Below are 14,442 nucleotides of genomic sequence, written 5' to 3' on the forward strand. Positions count from 1 at the left end.
ATATCAGCATCAAGTCGGCACTGATATCAGATCTGGCCCTGACCACGATGGCTCCCCGAGAGCTGCGCTTGTTCCAGGCTCTCTCTTCATCTCTATCATATTGCCATGAGCCCTACTTACGTTTTCTGCGGGAACGAGACAGAATGAAGGATATGAGACGCCTTCCCGCTGCTCACGGTGGCACGGCAGCGCTCATCCTCTGGCACATGCAGCCGTCTGGTCAGATCTCGAGCTCTCGGCTGTGCTAAACCACCCCTCGCCAACAACAATAACAACAACAACAACAACAAACGCTCTTGTCACGTCTTCCACCATCAGCCTCTCGACCTGCTTCAGGCATCAAGCATGTCTGGCCCTCCCGCCCAAGAGGCCCCTGCCGCGCTCTCGATCCAGCCACTCCAGCCGCCGCCGTCTCCCCAGACTCATCGTGCCTTGCGACGGCTTCAGTCTGCTCACGCCCTGGGAGCCCGAGCTGCCCAGCAGGCGACGCTGAGCTCGCAGCAGCGCCGGGAGCGCCCTCTGTCGCCGACCCGGAACGCGGCCGATGCCATCAATGCTATCGCGAACGCTGCGGGCAGTTCCAATCCCAGCCACGTCGCCAACGCGCATCTAGACGTCGGCACACACGCGACGGTGCGGCCTCGAGGTCGTGCCAACAGCGATGCCACGCCCCCGCCGCCGTATCAGGCTGCCGCTACTGCCAACCCTCGCCGGACGGGCGTCAAGAAGCCCGTCTTTTCACATGGCCACCTGTCTTTGCAGCAAATCATTCGCGAAGGCCCCAACAATGGCGACTTTATCGGCGCCTTGGAGAGCGCGAGGTGGAAGGTCATTGACGAGGGCGTCAAGGCAGCCGAGGATGGAATGGTGCGCGCGACAGTCTGGTTCCTATGGCAGATGTAGAGAACGAAGCTTGGCTGACTTGTGTCTTCTTGTTTGTCGGTTTTGCCGTTGACATAGTCTCCATTGAGGATATACGTCTGGCTCGTCTTGCTTGACGCCCCGATCATGTCCACGGACGAGTACCTCGCCCTCATCCACCGCGGCGCCTCGCCCGCCTACGCAAAGATTCGCAACGACACGTTTCGCACCTTGACCACCGATCCTCTCTTCCGACGCCGTGTGAGCGAAGCCAGCCTGATCAGACTGTTGAACGCCATTGCCTGGCGGCTTCACGATTCAAAGGAAGACGAGCGCCAGAGCCGTCCGAGTAGTAGTCATTCGTCTCTGCCTGCGCGGGAGGCCATTGGAGGCAGTCATTCCGGCCAGTCCCAAGCCAGTAGGTGTTGACAACGAAAGACCTCAGCTAACTTGACTGCCTGGTGCATGCATGACCACTTGTGCTAACGCCTTCGTTTCGCGTATAGGGTCTGGCGCAGTGCTTGAGCCGGGCGTCTATGTGCAGGGCATGAATGTCCTGGCGGCCCCCTTTCTCTACGCCGCGCGAAGCGAAGCCGAAGCGTTTGTGGCCTTCCACTCCCTGCTCACGCGCGAGTGCCCCGGCTACATACGAGGCGCCATGGACGGCGTCCACCGCGGGCTCGCCCTGGTGGACAAGGTGCTGGCGATTGTCGATCCCAAGCTCAGCATGTATCTGACGGCAAAGGGGCTGTCGGCCGAGATATATGCCTTTCCCTCCGTGCTGACTCTGTGTGCATGTACGCCGCCCTTGCCCGAGGTGCTGCGGCTCTGGGATTTCCTCTTTGCCTACGGGCCGCACCTCAACATTGTCTGCATCGTGGCGCAGCTTACCATTATGCGGTCGCAGATTCTCCAATCTCAAAGGTATCTTCCCCCGAAATTCTTTCCCTCGGAAAGAGAGTCATGGGCACATCTCCCTAATCTTCTTAACCCTCCTATTAGTCCAAACAAGCTTCTACGATCCTTTCCACAGATCAACGCCGATCTTGTCAAGAGCATTACCATTAGCATTATCAAGAAGATACCAGACGACCTATATGAAGAAATCGCCACGCACGCCATGTAATGAAGGTTGGTCATTTATACGAAGAAACTCGAGCAAACGGCGTATGTCTTTCTCTTTCCTTACGCTTCTTTGTCTGTCTAAGGTTGTCACGGGTGTTATGAGTTTACATGTCATGGAATACGATATCACAAGGAGGCGTGTTTTGCGTTGTGCTTTTCTATAGTTTGGTCAACATTTAACAGCCCATCTAAAAAATGCCTAGAAATGGAGAGACAATATCAGTACCATTTTGTTTTGCAAGCAGTCGAGAATTAAATGAGCGATGTTCTGATACATCTCCTATTACCACTTACGAACATATTAATTACCACTTACGATGTCGTCGAGTTTTCTCAAGTAGACTATCGAATCATTTCACGAGGTAGCAGATGGATGTTCTGGATGAATTACATGTAATATACATATATATGTGCACTATTCTAAACAGCAAAAGTCTCGTGCAGGATCCAAGTGCTTTGTAAAAGATCTTGAAAGCTCGAAGATTTGTCCATGGTCGTGTATCGTGTAGCAACCCAAAAACGCTCTTGAGATACTGGAGAAACCTGAAAAAATGCTTGTTTTGGCATAAACAATGAAATGAAGAAAACAAGCAAACGCCAGCTGTATCCATGCAAAAAACATGATATGAAAATGTGTATACACAAGAATCGAATCGAAGCCTGATGATGCCCTAGTTGGGCATGGGCGCTGAGCCGCTCGTACGTGTATGTTGTGCTTTTTGTCCAAATCCAACTTACAAAATGATTCGACATGTAAGGAAGAAATCGACCTTGTGAGAGCCGCTGTTTCCTCTCAAAGAACGAGCAAAATCAAGAAGACAGCAAACGGGAGGCGAGCCAAGTCTACCTTCCATCTCTTTCTCTGTCGTTTATGGGCCGTCTCCGTCTAATAAGCGGGACAGCCCCCTTCGGCCCGGCTGAAAGCATTGGCAAAGAACTCTTGCATGGCTGTGTAGTGGAAGAGAATGCCGCCCAGGACGGCCGCGTGCCAGAGATTGTGGCTGCCTCCAATGTAGTCGAAGCAACCGGGGAACCATCGCTCGGGGACCTTGCTGGCGTAGACGATGGCGCCGCTCAGGTAGACGAGGAGGGACTTGCTGATGGGCGAGTAGAAATTGTAGACAAACTCGGGCCCGTGGGAGAAGTAGAGCTGCAGGATGGGCATGAAGCCCGTCAAGGCAAGGCCGACGAAGAAGCCGACTCGGGCCCAGGCCATGTCGGCACCGTTGAACTTGGGGTGCCACGGCAGGATGACGCCTCCGATACCGAGCATGGCTGTCAGACACATGTACGTCCACCGGCTGATGGGGTCGCAGTAAAAGGCCGTGTACTCGGTCGTGATGATGGAGGCGGCAATGAGCAGCGAGATGCCCGTGTAGTCCACGCATGCAAACATGGAGACGGCGTTGGCGTCTGCCACGGCATTCATGGTATGCCAGATGGTGGAGCACACCAGCGTTAGGCAGGCCATCATGAAGAAGATGGCGGCTACGACAACATCCGTCTTGGTGCTGAGGTAGAAGTTGGCGCTGCTGGGGTAGAAATATAGAGCAACGGCCAGCACCAGGATCAGACCCAGGGCATGGGACCATATGTTGATGAACTCGTTGGACATGTTGAAAACGGACGTGATGCATTCAATCTTTGTCTCACGGAAGCGATAGCCCTTCAAGATGTGAGGGTTGTTCCGCCACGGCGTGGGCAGTTCGTCGTACAGGAGCAGTCCTCGATCCCGCGCCAGCAACACGGCCTGTTGGATATGTTCCTCCAGAGACAGAGCAGCCCGGACTGCACGCTCGATACCCTCGTCGACGACCGACTTTGCTCGCTCGATGCTCTCGTTTGCCACCCTGCGGCCCTCGTCCATGAATGCCTCGGCGGCAGTGGCAGCATTGGCAAAGCCCTGCTCGCGCAGCTTGTACGCGCGGCTCTCAAACTCGGATAACATGCCTTCCAGCAGCTCGATGCCCAGCACGGCCTTGTCATGCAGTGTTTCTGTCGCCTCCAACGTCTCCTGGTACCGGGTCTCGAGGGTTTCGACCATGATGTGAAGCCGGCGTCGGCCGGCGCCGATGACCTCCTCGGACGCTTGCGAGCATCTCGTCCGGACGGCCTGAAGAGTCGAGAATGCGCGGGATATACTCGAGTCTTTGCTGAGGTCAACGTAGTTTTCGATAAACTCCAGGCGGCGCTCCAGCTCGGTCAGGAACAGATCGACCTTGAGCAGCAGGTTCTCCTCGCCCTCCATAATATGGCCAACGATGGATTTCCGCCGGGGAATGAAGAAGGAGTGTCGCCGTCGTCTTGCTTGTTGAGCCTCGCGGCGCGGATCGGAGCCACTGGTGGCGGTTGAAGAAGCGGCGTCGCTGTCGTGACTGAAGCCGCACGCGGACGTGAGGGCAGTGGTGACGCCCGCCATTTTTATGGTCGAGAGAGGCGGGATTAAGTGAGGGCGGACAATATCATACCAGTTGAAGCGTCGAGAGGATCAGGATGTCTTGGATCTGAGCCAGATGGGCAGCTGAGAGAGGCACGAGCCCCGAGAAGTGCGGATGATTGGCTCAAGCCCCAAGGAGGCGAAGTCTGAGCGTTCGGAAGACGATCGAAACACACGTGAAGAGAGGAAGAGAAGCGAGATCTTGCAGCAAAGTTGGCTGTAAGGCGCAGGGCGACAATCCTGCTGATCGGAAGAAGCGGGACGAAGCGGTTTTGATGGGAGATTCCGGCAGTGATTGGCCCCAAGGCTTTTAAACTGCCCCAAAGTCTGTTTGTTGAAGGTCCGGTTCGTCTTGATGCGGGTCGAAGAGCCTATTTGGGGGGATGTGCGGCGCCAGGAGGACGCGCGATTGGCTGGAGAGGACCGGGGGAATCTGCAGAAGGGAAATGCGAGGGGAAAAAGAGCGCTGGCGCTGACTGCAAGTGTGAGGATATGTAAATAAAGGAAGAGTTGCTTCTGTGTTTTGGTGGTGGTGGTGAGGGAAGTTGAGAAGGAAAAGGGAAGAAGAGAAGTGCAGTTTGAGGTCAGCGGCAACAAAGAAAGACCTGGCAGTACCTTGGGGGTACTTTGCACATGTTCCAGTTGAGGCAGGAGAAGCATTGCAGGTACCTCCAGGCGGTGTTTAGGGGCGCTGGTACCTCTGGCTTGGCACGGAGCCGGCGTGCACGGCCTCTCTGAGGTAGACGAATCAGATCGAAGGGCGAGAGAAAGTCAATCGGCTCCAGAGACGGGCAATCCGAACGGAATGCGACAAGCATCGTATGTGCCTCTAGTATTGTGTAGTTCTGCTTGATTTTTGTGCGAGTACGCAGTGAAGCAGCCATGCTCAGCCGTCGTGGATCAACAGACTGTACCTGGTTGCTTAGCACACATAAAGTAAGGTACCTAGGTAGCCTCGATTCGTTCCCGCAGATCGGACAGATGTTTCGCCCTTATCCAGGCCCAGAACCCACAACAGAACTACATGTACTCAAGGTACTAACATCAGTCCTCATGTCAAGTATTAGGCGGTTGACATCCGTAGATGAAAGGACGAGCCAGTCTGAATTGATGAGAGATTATTCACTGTATCTTCCTCCGACATGTAAATATTGCACAGTCTGTAATGATATATGAGCACTTCGTATCGCTACTACTACTCCCTTGTCGTGACGCTCTCAACTCCGCCAAAACGGCCCTGACAGCTGCAGGTACAGGGACCAGGTCCGAGAAGCGCCAGTTGATTCGACACCGGCATCGCCTTTTTTTTGTTCCTCCACACTCTCCTATTGCACACAAGAGAGGGCAGGCAATTTCCCGCCTTTCCGGCAGCCGAGACGCGCGCCTTGCAATGCCAGGATGAGCATCCCTTTGTTTAGCACTAAGCAGTGCATCTGACTTGATAAACCTAACATGTACTTGGGAACACAGGCCTTACGGGACCTCGGATGTCGTGGGTCCGTGTTTTATTCCCGACTTGTCACAGCCTTGCACTAACGCGACAGAAACACCAACCACCAAGACCCATCACTTCTCTCAGCCTTGCTTCGTTACATACACTCAATCATTGTCGATCCACCACCATCATCATCTTCATCAGCATCATCCGCCCATCTCCATCTGATCCTTTGGTCCAGCGTCACGTGAATCTCTTTACTCTGCTCATCAATCGGTTAATCGATCAATCGATTCGCCAATCAAACAGTTGATTCGACAGTAATTTAGAGAATCAGCCTGCCTCTTCTTCTACTTCTTCCCACACCATCCTCCAACACAAACCACAGCCATGGCCGTTGAGAAAATCGTCACAGAGCCCTCCCTCGCCGCCGTCCTCCAAATCTCCGACCAGGCCCGCGACCAGGCCCACGCCCTTCTCCAGCTCGCCGACCGCGCCAGCGACGGCCGCGCCTCCGCCGAGGCCCAGGCCGAGATCGCCAAGCAGCAGAAGCAGCTCTTCACAAACATCTCCCACCTGCGCGGCCTGCACCGCAGCGCCTGCCTATCCGCGCGCGACACCAAGGCCCAGACCGCCGAGGCGCGACAGGAGGTCGATCGCTTACATCTGCAGCTGCAGAACCTGTATTACGAGCAGCGCCATCTTCAAGGCGAGATTACGGGCTGCGAGTCGTACGAGTATGTCTTCTCTTCTACACGCTTTTACGTTCTCTTTCTGTCCTTTTTTTTTCTTTCTCTTCAACAAAGTTGTATGGGGCTAGGCTGACTTGACTCTTTTCTTTGTCTAGCCACAAATACCAGCAGCTGCCTCTCATCCCCCTCGAAGAATTCCTCGCCCTCAAACCAGAGTACAAAGACTCCACCGACGACGAGCGCATGTTTGCCCGCATCGAGCACGAGCGAGAAGAGCGCGAGATCCTCGAGCAGCGCCGCCAGGAGCTCCTCAAGCGCAAGCAGAAGCTCATTGCCGAGAACAAGCGGAGAAAAGACGACCTGGCCAACCTGGACCAGGACTTGGAAAAATTCATTGATGTATGTGTTGTTTCTTCCTTTGGCGTCTTGCAACATCTTGCCACGCGTGTCTCTGTGGGCTGTGTATGCTGATTATTTGTCTGCGTCTAGGCTGCGAAACCGATCCTGGAATTGTTCGAAAAGGCACCTTGAAAGGCAGCATCATTTGACTTTCTTGTTGATTCGTTTCTATAAACTTAATGACGGCCATCGACGGCCACTTATGATACCATGATTACATGCGGTTTCAGTCGCGTCTTAAGCGCATGACGCCACACCGTCAGAAACTAGGTTGGAGAGAAATTGGACAAGGGCTGTATCGGATCCGGAGAGTTGATATATCAAAGCCTCAATCTGATGGACTTACGAACCCTGTACCACTCCGACTGGATTGAGCAACAGTCCACTCTTATCACTAGAATACTACAGAGGAATCGCCTCGCCCAATCTACAGGGAGATAATCATGTAGCCAATTCCAATTACTCTCAAAAAATATCCTTTGCTATCGTGTAAACTAACTACCCTAAGCCTAATGTACAAGGTTGCTCGGGTTGAGTTGCCGCGAGCCCCAAATTTGATATAGAGCGATTTCCTCAGTATGGAGGACTGGCTTATAACAGTCCCCTTGAAAATCTGCATATAATCTCTCAGAACAGAGGGAAAAGACAAAGAAAGGAGAAAGGAAGAGGCAGATAAAGAAAAGATGAGAAGAAATGACTGTCTGATCTAGACCCTGCCAGGACATGGCCCATTCTTCTCCATCGCGTTGGACAGCGAGGTGGCTGGAGCTAGTAGTTGAGCTCGCCGCCTCCGCTTCCATTGCCGGACACCTGGTCAAGGTCTTCGTAGCTCTTCAAGCTGCGGCCTTGCACGGCTTCTCGGGGGGCGGCAGCAGCAGCGCCGGCTCCGTCTCCCCATCGGGATCCCCCGTTGCGGTTGCGGCCGCCGGCTCCGTCCCAGCGATTGCCTCCACGACGATCGTAGGGACCGGAACGGTATCCACCTCGCCCGCCAGACATTCCGCCTCGGCGAATCGGCCCTCCTGAGCGGTCATCGCCCATAGAGTTCCAACTATTGGCCTGCATGCCGGCGAACAACGAGGGGAAGTTGCCGGGGTTCATGGGGAATCCCGGCATGCCCATGACGTTGTTCATGGAGAAGTTCTGCAGGTTGAAGCCGCGAGGGGTACCAGACGCCGACTGGCCATTGGTGGGTGGGAAGTGGCCGTTCGAGTTTGCATCGGTGCGCGAGGGGGCAATGTGTGCTGGGTCGGACACGTATGCGTTGATGAGCTCGAACTGAGGTTCACAAGTCAGTACAAAACATCGAGCCGAACAGATAGAAAGTAATGGAGGGAAACACTGATTGACAGTCATCGCCAAGGGGGGCTTCCACATACCTCTTGCTTCAAGCCCTCCAGCCACTCCGTATGTCTCTTCTCCACATGCTTCCTCCAGAAGTGGTCTTCTTTGAAGAGCTTGGTGCATTCTGGAACCTTGCATCTCCACTTGTGCTCGTCCTCCTGCTTGACATACTTGGTCAATTCCTCGTCAATGGCTTCATCAACAGGCTTACCGCCAAGCTTGCGAATGTCAATGGACTCGGGCTCCAGGATCTGCATCAGCTTGTCCTCAAACGTCTTCACCCAGTTGTAGGCGCGCAGAAGCTGCTGCTCAGACTTGGAAGTCGTGTTGCGAAACTTCTTTTCTCCTTCGGCAACCTCCCCGTCGACGTCGTTGTCAGCTTCGTTGCGTTTCTTGTCTGGGAAAGGCTCCCCGTTTGCGCTAGCCCTGGCAACGGCCCTAGCGGACGACGAGAGTGTGCTCTGAGGGCGGCGCAGATGTCCTCCTGCACACTTGCGTGTGAGCTCGTGCACAGAGTCGCTCTCGAACACGCAGAAGAAACAGAAGTGGAAGACCCTGCGCAAATACTCGATCAGCAAGTCAAGCTGCTTCTTCTTCACCAGAAGGTCCTCATCATCGACTTCCTCATCTTCCACGGCGCCTTCTTCTTCTTCCTCTTCTTCTCCATCCTCGTCCATCGCCTCGTCCATGCCAGGTTCTCGAGTCTTGGTCTTCTTCGTTGTTGTAGGCGGGATGGCAGGCTGTAGCCGGCCGGCGTTCTTCAAGTCCTCGACCTTTTCTTCGATTTTCGGGATGGCCTGGAAATCGGACCCATACTCTTCTTCGAGTTTGTTGACTAGCCGCTGGACCAGACGGAGATCTTTTTCAATCCGTTCCGGCGCGGAGAACAAGTCCCAGAGAGCCTTCTTCCGCGGATGATGAGGTGGGTTGTGGACTCCAACGTGGCAGACAAAGTCACCCCTGGACTCGTCCTTGACGGTCTTGCCATTGATAGCCTCAAGGGCCTTCTCCGCGGCAGAAACGGGAGGTGGCGGCGTCTTGACCGTCTCGTCACCATCTTCGTCCTTGGGGTTTGCCCGATCCATCGGCGGCGCGCTTTCCGAAGAGGGATGAAGCATAACCCATCCAATGCGGTGATATCTCTTGCTCGGGTTCGGGTCGGACAGGGACAGCCACTTGAACCCGCCCTCTTCCTCACCCAGATTCTCCTTGCAGAAAGCTTCCAGATTTTGGCGGCTGACATGAGGAGCAATGGTCTTGATAAGCAGAGTGGGCTGGAATTGGTTCTCATCGCGAATATCAGCGCCGTTTACGGGAACCAAATCGCCGACTCCCAGGATCTCGTTGGCGGCCGTCGCCTCGCCCTCTTCTTTTTCGATTACACCGCCAGCCCCGTTGCTCTCGCTCTTGGGGATACCCTCGAGAGAAAACTCATCAAAGGTGCCAGATTCCAAATCCTGCTCCCACTGACTGTAAGCCGCTCGTCGGAAATCTTGGAGCTTGGCCTTGAACTCGTCCCTGATTTCAGGGACATAACGTTCCCTGAACCACTGCTCCTTCTTATGCTCCGCAACAAAGGCCCTGGCCATCTTTGCTTGAAGCTCTTCCTTGTATGCATCGTATGCCACTTGGATCTTGGCTTTCTCTTTCTCTCGCTCCTCCTGAGCCTCTCGAGCGCCTCTGGGCCTCTCTGGCTCTCGTCTCCGCCCAGTCCGCGCGCGCTCTTTCTCTTCCTTGATCTTTTCGTTCATTCTCCACCATTCGCCAAAGTAGGAGAAGCCGACTTGGTACGGAAGTTTGGCTGGATCCTGCAGAGGGTTGACAGCAAGGCCAGATGATCCGCTATCCTGTCCAGGCACGTAGCGATCGATATTCGCCGGCGGGGAAGTGATACGACGCCGATCATCTCTGTCTCTGTCTCTGTCATCTCGGCCGTCTCGGCCATCTCGACGAGGTCGCGGCTCGTATCGATCAACGGGAGGAGGGGAACGCGAACGTCGTCGGTCTCGGCGCTCATTGCCTGGATTCAGCAGCAGTCAGCAAGCAGTCACAACACTCAATGGTACTGATTCAATAGGACGAACCTGGAGACCTTGCGCGATAGAAGCCATCGTTTCTATCATCCCTAGTTCGAGAATCGTCACGACCCCACGTCCTTTCGGTTGGGGATCGGCCAGAGCCATCGCGGTAGGATGAGTAGGAGTCCATCGTTGCTGCTCACTTGGCTGAGGACAAATCGACCACTGAATTGGAGAATTGTTCCCAGAATCGGATATCAATCAGGCGTCGTCAAAGTATCAGAGGCATTGACATTGACGGCCCCTAGGGAGGAATCAACTGCAGGAGCTCCCTACTGGAAGGCGGTAACTTGGCAGTTAGAAAAGACATTCTGACCCAGTAGTGGATGGATAGACACGAAGAAAGAGAGAAAAGAGATAGAGAGGGGGTATTAGAAGAGAGGAGTAGAAGAGGAAGATGAGAAAGATAAGAAAGATGACAGCAGAGGAGCGGACGCCAACTGATAGCAAGAAGGGAGGGCTCGGCACGTAGGGTTCTTTAGAAGACGAGAAGAGAGGCACAGAGAGACGAGGAAGAGAGAAGAAAAGAGGCAGATAATGGCCAGTTGCCGAGAGCTTGGTCAAGGGACGGCAAGAGAGAGGACGATGTAGGAGAGGAAACGAAGGGGGGGGCAGGGACGAGAATTGAGGCATAACAAGAAAGGGAAGACGAACTGAATTGATAAGCGCGGCTGAGGCTGGCGATGACGCGACGGCGTTGATGCGCCTGGAGAATCGCGAACTGAGTTGAAGAGGATGAGGTTGCAGGTCGGAAGAGGCTGGAGGCCATCCTCAAACAGGTGGAGCCGAAGACGGCCGCGACGCGCGCTCTGGATGGAGCGGCACTGTGCAGCGGGCGCCTAACGGCTGCGATCGGGTCGGCCAAATGGCGCTATGTGGCGGCGTCTTGTTCCGCTGCATCGCTGGGCAATAGGCGGTCGGTAGGCGATAGCACAGTGTATACGCTTATCGCTCGACACGGCTTCTCTCCGCTGGCGACACGTGTGGCCACTCACGCCTTATCTAATCAGGCCGAAGCTCCCCCAGAAGCTGGAGAGTGGCGATCTCCGACCCCGATCGCTGACTGTCACCGTCACTAACAGATTGACGACAGACTAATGTATGGGGTATGTGCATGTGCCCAACATCTCCCTGGCTTCACAGGCGTCATCCTTGCTTACTACCCGTAGGTCTGCATATCTTTATACCTCCAATCGGCTGGCTACATGTACAACTATATATATCTGACTCGCCTTCTCTTCGTCCCCTCTTCCCTACCATTGTGCCTCGACAGCCGCTCGCGTGCCCGTATGATGCAGCAATTGGAGCCATCATATCCATATTCGGCCGTGGGAATCAGTTGTCAAACGGGCTGACGCGAGACAAACTGCCAAGATGGAGCTGGAGCGATACCGGTACAACAGCGCGGTTGAAGCCTTCCGCGACGAGGAATATCCAATGCTACAGGGTAAGCAAGCATTGAAGATGGCATAACTTGATGCCATAGACATCTCTAACATGTGTCCATCTCTGCCTAGACTCCGTATACCTTGATCATGCTGGGTCTACGCTGTGTTCAAAGTCTCTTATGGACGCCTTCGCCAAAGAGATGACCTCGGTCTTATACGGGAACCCCCATTCAGGATCATCACCATCACAGCACTCTTCGTCACGAATTGACCAAGTACGAATCCGCCTTCTAGACTTTTTCAGGGCCGATCCTGAGCAATACGATCTGGTCTTTGTGGCAAATGCAACTGCCGGCGTGAAGCTGGTAGTTGAGGGCATGAGGTCCTTGCCTGAGGGCTACGTACTCGCCTACCATCAAGCCTGTCACACGAGCGTGGTGGGGGCACGAGAAGAAGCAAACGAAAGTATCTGCCTTGACGACACCGGAGTGCAGTCCTGGCTGGGCGGAAAGAACCCATTCAAGCCTAAGACTTGCGGCCCTCCCGCAACGCTGTTCGCCTATTCTGCCCAGTCTCATATGGATGGGAGGCGATATCCGCTGTCATGGACCGAGCAACTGAAGCAGTGCGAGGCTCAATCTTCATCTCGGACGTTGGTCTTGTTGGATGCGGCGTCGCTCAGTGCCACCTCCCAGCTAGACCTTTCGGACCCTCGATTTGCTGCCGATTTTGTTGTCACAAGCTTATACAAGATATTCGGATTCCCTGACCTGGGCGTTCTGCTGGTCCGTCGCTCTGCTGAGCCTGTATTTGACCGACGAAGGTATTTCGGAGGCGGCACGGTAGACGTCGTGCTATGCGGCGACGAGCAGTGGCATGCTCCAAAGTCCTACTCTCTTCACGAGCGCCTGGAGGACGGGACCCTCCCTTTCCACAGCATCATCGCCGCCGACATGGCAATATCGACTCACCAACGATTGTTCGGCTCGATGGATCGGATCAGCGCTCACACGGCCTATCTCAGCCGCGAGCTATGTCGAGGCCTGCATAGCTTACGGCACGCAAATGGGAGCCCTGTTTGCCACATCTATTCCGATATACCAGACGATGCGGCCCCTGTCGAAGCTGGTCCAGTCGTCTGTTTTAACCTCAGGGATAGTCGTGGCTTGTGGCTTGGCCTTGGTGAATTTGAGAAGCTGGCTATCCTCAGGAAGATGCATGTCAGAACAGGAGGCGTGTGCAGCCCCGCGGCGCTTGCATCTGCTCTTGAGCTGCAGCCTTGGGAGTTGAAGCGAAACCTCTCAGCTGGCATTCGATGTGGTGAGGATAGCGGCCGGTTCACCAACAAGCCCACCGGAATCATACGTGCTAGTCTGGGGGCAATGAATACTCAGTCAGACGTCTCTCGCTTCCTTGCCTTTGTTCAGGAATTCTTCGTCGAAGAGACCCTCAGAGTACCTGCTCAGGCAACTCCTACATTGAAATCGAGATTTCTCGATAACGCATCGGAGATGCAGGTCAAGAGCATCACTGTGTACCCGATCAAGAGCTGCAGTGGCTTCACGATCCCGCCTGGAGTCTGCTGGGAGGTTCGGCCAGAGGGGCTTGCCTGGGATCGTGAATGGTGTCTGGTCCACCGAGGATCAGGCCAAGCGCTCAGCCAGAAACGATATCCTCTAATGGCCCTCCTCCAGCCCTTGCTGCTTCTCAACGAGAACGTGCTACGTGTGAGATACCGCGGCAGCACCCCCAAGGGGCAACCTACGCAAGTGGACATATCGCTCTCCAACAATCCTTCTGACTTTGACGTCGGCTTTCGACAAACAAGCTCCAGGGTTTGCGGCGAGAACATCTCTGCGCAGTCGTATCTCTCCGAAGAGATCAACAACTTCTTCAGCGAGTCCCTAGGGGTCCCGTGCATGCTGGCAAGATTTCCGGCGGGAGGTCGCGGAGCCAGCAGCAGGCTCTCGAAGGCTCGATTGCAGAAGCACCAGAAGACCGAAAAGCCCCCGAGCGGACAGCCGTCCCCCTTCCCCGGCGTCCCATCTCCGCCCGAATCGGATTCCGAACAGCAAGTTCAGCCGGGCAAGATCTTACTTTCCAATGAGAGTCCGATCCTCATGATAAGCGCATCTAGTGTTAAGATGCTGAACCAAGCCATCACCGAATCTGGAGCTCCTGCCGTAGAAGAGTCCGCGTTTCGAGCCAATGTCGTCATTGAGGCCGTTCCAGGGCAGTGCAGTCCGCCGCCTTATTCGGAGGACTCGTGGAGGAGGATCCGCATCGGAAGTCATGGCTTCAAGCTGTTGGGGGCCTGTCAGCGATGCCAGATGGTCTGCGTTGACCAAACGACTGGGGAGAGGAAACAAGAGCCGTTTGTCACTCTGGCGAAGACAAGGCGGCTGAATGGCAAGGTCTTCTTTGGAACACATATGCGACATGAGCAGTTGGACCAGAGCGCAGGATCGGTTGCCCTGCGGCCCATGATACAGGTTGGGGATGTAGTAGTGGTGGATGACCAGGAGGAGGAGGAGGAGGATGGAGTGAGAGAACAAGAGAACGCGGAGGGGACAACACTTAACATGGATTAAGAGGGATGACAGCCCGGATGCGATTTCGATCAGAGACACTTCGCAATGTTACACGGACACTTTCAAGGAGCAACATCGGGCATGGCTACGCT

General features: G+C 54.7%; 5 protein-coding genes across 5 annotated transcripts; 3 read left to right on the forward strand and 2 right to left on the reverse strand.

The window, feature by feature from the left end:
- Positions 1-345: 345 nt before the first annotated feature.
- TRIREDRAFT_120510 (uncharacterized protein) lies at positions 346-2,158 on the forward strand (the record flags this gene model as incomplete). The annotated part of the gene is made up of 5 exons (XM_006962727.1): positions 346-427; positions 647-867; positions 961-1,279; positions 1,380-1,785; positions 1,864-2,158. The coding sequence occupies 5 exons, from the start codon at positions 346-348 to the stop codon at positions 1,985-1,987; spliced, it is 1,152 nt and encodes a 383-aa protein (XP_006962789.1). The 3' UTR covers positions 1,988-2,158.
- Positions 2,159-2,872: 714 nt separating this feature from the next.
- Positions 2,873-4,405, reverse strand: TRIREDRAFT_56426 (uncharacterized protein; the record flags this gene model as incomplete). The annotated part of the gene is made up of 1 exon (XM_006962958.1): positions 2,873-4,405. The coding sequence occupies one exon, from the start codon at positions 4,403-4,405 to the stop codon at positions 2,873-2,875; it is 1,533 nt and encodes a 510-aa protein (XP_006963020.1).
- A 1,737-nt stretch (positions 4,406-6,142) lies between these two features.
- TRIREDRAFT_21677 (uncharacterized protein) lies at positions 6,143-7,081 on the forward strand (the record flags this gene model as incomplete). The annotated part of the gene is made up of 3 exons (XM_006962466.1): positions 6,143-6,595; positions 6,706-6,949; positions 7,040-7,081. Exons 1-3 carry the CDS (start codon positions 6,249-6,251, stop codon positions 7,079-7,081), a joined length of 633 nt encoding a protein of 210 aa, XP_006962528.1. The 5' UTR covers positions 6,143-6,248.
- A 431-nt stretch (positions 7,082-7,512) lies between these two features.
- On the reverse strand, positions 7,513-10,504 carry TRIREDRAFT_75580 (uncharacterized protein; the record flags this gene model as incomplete). The annotated part of the gene is made up of 3 exons (XM_006962959.1): positions 7,513-8,227; positions 8,329-10,313; positions 10,378-10,504. 3 exons carry the CDS (start codon positions 10,499-10,501, stop codon positions 7,718-7,720), a joined length of 2,619 nt encoding a protein of 872 aa, XP_006963021.1. The 3' UTR covers positions 7,513-7,717.
- A 1,241-nt stretch (positions 10,505-11,745) lies between these two features.
- TRIREDRAFT_56614 (uncharacterized protein) lies at positions 11,746-14,350 on the forward strand (the record flags this gene model as incomplete). Its single annotated transcript, XM_006962728.1, has 2 exons — positions 11,746-11,818; positions 11,889-14,350. 2 exons carry the CDS (start codon positions 11,746-11,748, stop codon positions 14,348-14,350), a joined length of 2,535 nt encoding a protein of 844 aa, XP_006962790.1.
- Between the last annotated feature and the right edge of the window lie 92 nt (positions 14,351-14,442).

The sequence above is a fragment of the Trichoderma reesei genome, assembly GCF_000167675.1.
Source record: "Trichoderma reesei QM6a unplaced genomic scaffold TRIREscaffold_3, whole genome shotgun sequence".
Classification (NCBI taxonomy): Eukaryota; Fungi; Ascomycota; class Sordariomycetes; order Hypocreales; family Hypocreaceae; genus Trichoderma; species Trichoderma reesei.